Raw genomic sequence first — 9030 nt, forward strand, 5'->3', positions numbered from 1 at the left:
TTTTTTTTTTTTATTTATTTTTTTTTTTTTCGTAGATACAGTTTAATAGTGTAGATTCTGTGAAGGACTTTTAAAATATATCTCTTTGACCTTGTTAAGAGATAGCGACTGGGCAGAGGCCAGACTTTTTTCCAATCAACATCACTCACAAATTGATTCCAATATGCAACATTTGGTTTCGAAGCAGCATCCTCCTGGAAAAGGGCTCTTACTGATCTGTTATAATTACTACAACGATAGGAAAAACATATTTAACCAATAGGGGAGTGTGAGAGTTGTGGGAATTGCTGATAATTTAATCTGTTTTTGCTGTTTAAACAACGTAGCTATTTTAGGAGTGACTGCGGTTGTGATTTCCTTTGGCGGTATTGGAAAATTTTATTTAGCTAAGAATTCCTCATATGTAAAAAGAAGACCATCTGAATTAAATAACTGGTCTACCAAAACGATGCTATTTCAAAACCAGTTTTCGAAGAGGTAGAACCTTTTAAAGCTGAAACTGTGGGTGATATAACATATCTGTGACCCTGGACCACAAAACCAGCTTAAGTCACACGAGTATGTTTGTAGCAAGCCAACAATTGCTGTTTGGTCAAAATTATCCATTTTTCTTTTATGCCATAAATCATTAGGAAACTAAGTAAAGATCAGGTTCCAGGAAGATATTCTGTAAATTTTCTACCGTAAATATATTAAAACTTAATTTTTGATTAGTTGCTGTTTAAACAACATAGCTATTTTAGGAGTGACTGCGGCAAAAAACTGTTGTGACTTCCTTTGGCGGTATGGGAAAATTTTATTTAGCTAAGAATTCCTCATATGTAAAAAGAAGACCATCTGAATTAAATAACTGGTCTACCAAAACGATGCTATTTCAAAACCAGTTTTCGAAGAGGTAGAACCTTTTAAAGCTGAAACTGTGGGTGATATAACATATCTGTGACCCTGGACCACAAAACCAGCTTAAGTCACACGAGTATGTTTGTAGCAAGCCAACAATTGCTGTTTGGTCAAAATTATCCATTTTTCTTTTATGCCATAAATCATTAGGAAACTAAGTAAAGATCAGGTTCCAGGAAGATATTCTGTAAATTTTCTACCGTAAATATATTAAAACTTAATTTTTGATTAGTACTATGCATTGCTAAAGACTTAATTTGGACAAATTTAAAGGCGATTTTCTTAATATTTTTATTTTTTTTGTTGTTGTTGTTGTTGCACCCTCAGATTCCAGATTTTCAAATAGTTGCATTCCGGCCAAATAGTGTCCTATCCTAACAAACCCTACATCAATGGAAAGCTTATTTATTCAGATAAATCTCAATAAAAAAAAAAGACCCTTGTGACTGGTTTTGTGGTTCAGGGTCACATATTAGAAACGTAAACAACAGGACATTTTACAGAAGAAGAAAAACATTAGGGACTCAACTGGAAAGACAGCAACAAACTGGATCACATTGTCACCGACTGACTACTCATACATTTACAAACCTAATGAGTTAAGGTAACTGAAAACAGCGCGGTATTTAAACAAACATTGACTTAAAGTTCAGAAAAGAAGACGTCAAATACAGCGCGGAGACTTCTGGAAACTGTTTTGAGCGCTGACGACTCCAATGAATCGAATCATTTATGCGAACCGACTCGCTGAATGAATCGAACGATCCAGCGCTAGTCCCGCAGCCTGCAGGGGAGGCAGCGTGGCGCATGCGCAGTGCGGCGGTGGGGATTTCCAGCGGAACATGAAGGTAAGAGGCGCTGGATGATGGGGAGGGGGCGGCTCGGTAATGCTGCTGCCCAGCACTGCATGACACTCAACGGACATGTGCAAAAACAAAAGTGTTGCCTTTATAATTTTGTTCAGTGTATGTGTACATTATTGGCAGGTCCAATAGGAAATCTGTGCTTGCAGAGTTTTGCGAAACGTTCCTGTCATTCACAGAAATGACAATTCATGAATTGTTCCCTCTTCCTTACCTGTTTGTTTATTAAATATTTTGGCTAATTTGCTTGTGATTTCAGTCAAGGACGTCTATGTATAATACCTGGAGAAAGCTATTCGTTAGCATTGCCATTCATCTCAATGAGTGCAGAACCCCCTGGAAGTACTGTTGTACACGGCCAGCTTGCTGCCATCTTTGCTCATGGGGTTTTGGCACAGACAGTTTTGAGTCGATCACCTGTGCAGCAAATACTGATTGTCTGACAGAAGAACCAAATCCCAAGTGCTTCACTGCTGGCTGTCCCGCTGGGTCCGTTAACTCAAACGTGCATGGCAGAAGACAGCTCAAAAGTTTAGTCCATTTTGCTTTTTTTTTTTTTGTAATTGTCATAATAAAGACATGTCATCTTTATTATAGCTATTGAAATGTTTGCAGTGTATATGTTGCTTGAACACCCCCCCCCCCAAAAAAAAAACAACCTTTTGTTGGAATACATGGTTGTATTTAAATGGTTGTCAACAGAGAAAGATGTACCCAAAATGTTGTCATTATGTCATCTACCCGCAGGATGTAACTTTTAAAAGTTTTATTTCTCTCAGTTTAACCCATAAAAAAAAAATATATATATAAATAAATAAAAATCCATTCCACAGAATTACACTCATTTCCATTAAAAAAAAATGCTCATAAAGCTCATAAAATGTAAAACAGATTTAATTTAGGCCCAACTATGATTTAAACTACATCACACATAGGCAGTGTATTTTTCATTCTCATGGCCTGCTTTGGTCTTTCTGTGATGCGTGCCTGCATTATGAACTAGCTAGGCCTATGTGATTGCAGGCAAAGAGAGTGAGGCAAGCCTAATGTATTAGACTTGTCTTTATCAAACAGATGTTGTTCTTCTGTCGTTGCAGCATTGGACATGGTGTTTTTAATGTGCGCTCCTCTCTGCAAACCCTGACCTTCAACCTACTGCGGGGGAAAGCTTGGCAGTAAGGGCTTAATAAGGTGAGGACTCTCCATCCAGCACCCAAATCCCAAAACCTTCTCATGTCCCGTTGAGGTGTTTTGGCTAATGAGGAACCCAGAGATGCCCATTACAGCATGAAAGAGCCCCGGGGAAGGCGTACGCCCGAATTAAACCAAGCACATCTTCACTTTCATTATTGCATATCGCTCTTTTGGAGGATGATCGCAGCTTGCTGATTTTCCCCACCACACTGCACCGTTGTCCCAGGTCTTCCGGTGTCTAGTGGAAGAGAGGACTTGAGATGGCAAGAGGTCCCGTTTAAAGAAACTCCTGGATTGTAGGATAAGAGGTTGCATGCTACGCAGCCCACTGCCACCAATGGATGCCAAGTTGCGAGAAGATCTATTCCGCAGGTATGTGGCGTCTTTGGAGAATCGGCTTGAGGAGGGAGCCGGTGAAGGAGGAGGAGGAGCCAAGACCGAGGAGGCACTGATTTCTACTGCAACAGCACTGCTTGGCTCATACCAGCCCGATCCAGGGCAGCGCTTTCGCATGGTTCGATTCTATGAAATGGCTGAGAACTCCCTGAGGACTCAGAGAAGCGCAAACTTGCGGACATTGGAGACGGCCTTTGCGACGCTGGAAACCATCTGTTCCAACTTGCTGCTCTTTCCTTGGAAGAAAGAGTTCCGTTGCATAAAGGTGAGTCAACGGATTAAAGGATTCATTGTTGTTTTTTTTCCATGGAGCACAAAGGGACTGACGTTTCAGTAAGGCTTGACGATTCATCGAACCGTAAACAAATGTAATTTTCCCATGTCGGTTATATAGTTTTTTAAAATTCTATTAATACTTTTCCCTTAAAAAGATACTTACCGCGTGTAGTTGTGCTCGCATCTTTTGCAGCGTCTCGCAAAATAATTTAAACCTTTACACACAGTGCCGCTCATCAATGTCGGTTCCAAAACAGTGGACCAATCAGAAGACCCTGGAGGCGGGGCAAGCGTTGCAAGCTTTTGTTTACAGTAGCAGGTTGGCATGGCAAGTTTTGTATTTGAGGGCAACATGGCGGAGTAGGCATTCTGCCCTGCACTTTATTTAAAAAAAAATTAAATAAATTTTTACGTGCTGCGTTTCACAGTTTTAGATGCAAAGATGTGTTCTGTGTGAATGGCCAGTAAGAACCTAGAGTAAATACTTGTGCTTATAGCGTGACGCCACAAGATCACTGAGATGGTGCCCTGCTCTTTCTCTTAATCAGCAGTGTTATATTTACATTCATTATTTAAAACATTTGTTTACAGGAGATGCAAGTTATTATTTTCTACGTTTCACAAGGCATTATTTAAAATAATATTAATTTACAAGAGATACAAGTTATTTTCTGCTTTTCACATGACAATATTTAAAAAGTAGGCTATTTTGTTTGCTGGTTGTTTTCTCATTTTGACATGGCAATATTCCTTTATTTTGTTTGCAAAAATGAATCTATTTTTTAGGAAACTTTCTTTTTACAATTAAACTGAAATTTTTTTTTTCATTAGACATCTTTATTTCAAGCAAGCTCTGATTTTAATCGTAAATAACCACAAATAGTTTGTTTCCTTCAATTATTTTAAAATCACAAAGATAAGAAATGCACTCTTGTCATTAGAAAAAAAAAATATAAAAATATCCCACCTTTAATATTTGAGTATATTTATGGTACAAACCTTTAATTTAAACTTGAACTATTAGGGCAAGAAAGAAAGAAAGAAAGAAAGGAAATTAAAGCAATAAGCCCCAAGAAGCCGTGGTTTACAGTGAATTGATACAACCCCCTTGGCTGTTATAAATTCACTGTAAACCACTGCTTCACGGGGCTTATTGCTTTTATAAAACGGTTATTCCATATACGTAGTAAGGTTTCACAAAATAAAACAGAGCAAATAAAGTGTAATGATATTAATAAAAACATTATTCTTCCACCAAACAATGTAGTTCCTCAGAAACAGTTGTGGTTCCAACAAAGTGGTTGCCGAGCAACACACAGAAGTAAACAAAGGTGTATGTTTGTAGAGTAATTTACAACAGCTTTGAACTTGACTCAACCAATCAGAATCAAGGACTGGAACTATCCGTTTTATAAAAATAAATAAATAGTAATTGAGGTAAAGTGTTCAATTAATCGATTTTAGGTCATATCGCCCAGCCCTACGTTTCAGTGAGAAGTCTGTAGTTTCAGCGAGACTGCACTGCATTCTGGGGTTAATTATTCAGCCTTCTATTAAAACCTTTCTAGTTCATGAATGTGAAAAAATGAATTTAATCTTTGCTTTTGAGAGTGTAATGACTGTTCTTTCACTCTTACAGACCTTCACGGGGCCGTATGTGTACCAACTGCAGTCGGTGATATGCGACGCAGACTTGCGTTCGCTGCTGCGTACCATGGGCTATTCAAGAGACCAGGAATTGCAGTACCACGTTAGGGACCATCCTGGTGGAGCCTCCCACCTCCGGCAGCTCGCCTTCGAACTGCTCCTCGCCCAGGCTGAATGCCGTCTGCTCGGCGAGGTGGTGTCCATGTCTCGGGGCTTTGCCTCGGAGCTGGAGGCCATGGAGGTGAGGAGGAACACCAGAGAAGATGCGGCAGGGTGCGCCGACGCCCTCCGCCGACGAGACAGCCTTACAGGAGACTTGTCCCGCCTGTCGGTGCGGCCGGTGGATATTGACCGCGCCCACCTAAGGCGAAGCGGTCGGCCGTCCAAGTCGGTGGATGTAACAGACAGCGCAGGACACTGGCACCAAGCCAGCAAGCCAGTGCTGAAGGCCTCGCTCAGCCTGCGCAAAGAGCCACTGTTCGTCGACACGGAAGAAGACTTGAAGGATGAAATCATCCGACCGAGCCCTTCTCTTTACCCTGTGGCAGCGCCGCCCTCTTACAGCCCAGTGGCTGACTTCTTCCCGATTCAGTCGCCCCTGTCTGAGCCATACTCCTACCACTTGTCCTCCCTGGATGAGGTGGACTTGTAGACTTCTAGTTGCTGTTAAGTCACTATATTGAGTCCTCTGACAAGAAATGCCTTGTGGGTTTAACCCCTAAGAAGTCAGCCTACGCTGTTCAAAATGCTGCTGTTGAAAGTAAAACCAGGAGGGGGCGCTCCTGGCCTCTAACATGCTTTGCAAGCACCATGAAACTTCATGCACATACTGTTGATTATGTCAGTATATTTATATAATTTTTCCTCTGTCCAGTTTTCCTTTACATTGTTTTAACCTGTTAAGATGTTAAGTCATTGAAATGGAGAATAATTTAATATTTTGCTACGCTGACTGTCATGAGAAACAATTATTATTATTATTATTTTGTTAATTAATTGTGCAATGCATTTATGGTGGCGTGTTTGCATACAGTGATAAACTAAAGTGTTACTACTGGGTGAGTGTCACAGAGGATTTTATGGGTCATATTTCACCCTACAATCCAAAGAAGATGTGATATTTTACAAAGAGAAAACTAGATTCTCATTACTGCAGATACAGTGTTGAAACTCATACTTTATGATCCAGAATGTTTTTATGTAATATAAAATTAAAATGAGGATAAACTAAATCCAGTACAACAAATACTACTACAATGTATTATTACAGTAGTATTTATAAATGTTCTATTCACACACGTGTTATGATAATTCGAACCTGTAAAAATTAATTTCCTCTATGCAAAATATTTTTCTTGCTGTTTTTATTATTAGTTTTTTATTATGGTGTAAAATATGACTTTGACATGTTTTTGTGACATTCACCCTAATTAGCCTGATTTGTATTCTTCCCTGAAGATAACACTAATTATATATATGTTGCCTTTTTTTCTGCAACTACTAATATATATATATTTTTTTTTTTTTTTTTTGTGTCTGTTCCAACAGAACAAAGGCAGTATATCAGTCTGTCTACATCTCCTTAATTTCAGAGACCTTTCAACCTGCTCTCCCTGCTGCCTTGGGTAACCTTTCCAGTCACCCGAAGGCTGCACTCAATGCAGGACTCGATGCTTAATGTCTGAACGCAGCATAAAGCGAGGGCCAAAAAATCTGTCAGGGAAACAGAAACTAGCACAAGACATAAAGATGGCATGTTCTTACGAAGTAACGTCAGTATGTGTTTTTGATTTAGTGGAACGAGTGTTAATAGTACTAAACAGCAGCCAGGAATAATCTGATTGGATTTTACACTCATGTGACAGCATGGTTAACCAATCAAACTGTAATGTGCCAAACACCCCCAGGCTGTGAAGACAGAACCTGCTCATCTCTGCGTGGTAACTGAGCCATTTGAAAGTGTTTTAACCCAGAGTGATGGATAGCCTGTGTGTGACTAAGCCACTTTCTCTCTCACGCCCATCAGTTCTCATCATACCCTGTTTAATGGGTTTGTGTGGTGATTTCACTAGAGATGAACTGATGAGTGTGTTGACCCTCCATACACTGCTCCTGGTTTCCCCGGTCCATGAAGCAGCATTCACTTCTGCAGGGGTCAGATCTCTGTCTGGCAAACAAGTTTTATCTTCAGCGGAGACGTGGGGGGGGGGCGAAGGGGCTGGTGGAACGGGGTAAGGAGTTAGCCAAAAAGTGTGTCAGCAAAAGTATAATCCTATAATTATATAAATTAATTAAAAGCGATGATTTTATAAAATAATTTCAAAAATAAAGTTCTACAAAAAAAAGCGCTGCCTTTGGTGTTTGTGTTTTGGATAAAACATGAGCTAACAACTCACTGAATCACCACAACTCTTACAGGAGAGAGAGAGAGAGAGAGAGAGAGAGGGAGAAATGTTAAACACAGCAGTTTATGAGTGAAACATATCTACTGGTTAAGCATAATCACACTTTAAACCACTTTGGGGAAGGATGTTTTCTCTGGTGAATTTTACAGACTGCATGTAGCACTACACTTCAAGTGACATGCCTTTTAGGTTTCTACAGTGATGCACATACAAAAGTTCAAGATTGATTTATCAGATATCCATGTGAATATTCAGTCACTAAGGGCAATTTTTAAGAGATGTTATGCTCTGCAACCTGTATGAATATCTAAAATATATTTCATGTAAAATATATATCCTCCTGACTACCAGCTATGGAGTTTTGTCCACTGTAGAGGACATTATGTTTTAGCGATTTCTCTGAGACGTTACATGTCACAGTTTTAAGTATGGATGTCCTGTACGGAGCACATTCAGGGCTTTCCAGCGATACTAAATGATTGGATGTTTCATCATGACCACTCCCTCTCTTTGGTCTTTAAAAATGGCTGACATTCATTTAGTGATCAAGTGTAACACCCTTATGGAAATATGATAATATTTTGTAATTATCATTTAAATCTGACATTTTATAGCGAATATAAGAAGATAGGAAATATTTTTTTAATGCTATATTGATACTAAAATGTATATTTTTTTAGTCGATAATCCCACTGTATTTCTTACATGTTTCTTAAAAATGTGTACAGTATAAAGAAAAACATGACTGATGTGTCCAAATCAATGTTAGGTTTTCCTTGATTTTCATATCCATGTATTCATTTATGAATTTTTATTTATTGATTCTTTTTTTTTTGTTTTGTGTTTATGCTTATATTAATCCTCATCGTGTATTCATATTCAAATATTTAATACTCATTTAAGTTTACCTTTTATTTTGTTTGATTCATATTCAAGATGGAATATTTGTATTCTCCAAGAATATGTTCAACTACTGACTGAGTAATAACGTTTCTCAGAATTAGTCTTTAACAGTACTAGATGTTCCTTTTCAGAAACTGTGTTTTTAGGGAGTTGGTTTGTTAACTAAAGGTTCGGGAGCAAGGCCGAGGCCATCACCTAACTCCCTGAAACCTTCATATACAGTGGGGGAAATATTTATTTGACCCCCTGCTGATTTTGTAAGTTTGCCCACTTACAAAGCAATGAAGGGTCTGTAATTTTTATAGATGGATAGAGACACAATATCAACCAAAAAATTCAGAAAAAACACATTATATAAAGGTTAGAAATTGATTTGCATTTCAGTGAGTGAAATAAGTATTTGATCCCCAAGCAAAACATGACTTAGTACTTGGTGCAGAAACCCT

At 38.8% G+C, this 9030-nt stretch overlaps 1 protein-coding gene across 1 annotated transcript; it reads left to right on the top strand.

The window, feature by feature from the left end:
- Positions 1-1675: 1675 nt before the first annotated feature.
- On the top strand, positions 1676-5928 carry LOC107724211 (spermatogenesis-associated protein 2-like). The gene is made up of 3 exons (XM_016533052.1): positions 1676-1748; positions 2861-3618; positions 5269-5928. Exons 2-3 carry the CDS (start codon positions 3271-3273, stop codon positions 5926-5928), a joined length of 1008 nt encoding a protein of 335 aa, XP_016388538.1. The 5' UTR covers positions 1676-1748; positions 2861-3270.
- The last annotated feature ends 3102 nt before the right edge of the window (positions 5929-9030 follow it).

This window comes from Sinocyclocheilus rhinocerous, unplaced genomic scaffold, assembly GCF_001515625.1.
Source record: "Sinocyclocheilus rhinocerous isolate Xijiao unplaced genomic scaffold, SAMN03320098_v1.1 scaffold815, whole genome shotgun sequence".
In the NCBI taxonomy this organism is placed as follows: domain Eukaryota; kingdom Metazoa; phylum Chordata; class Actinopteri; order Cypriniformes; family Cyprinidae; genus Sinocyclocheilus; species Sinocyclocheilus rhinocerous.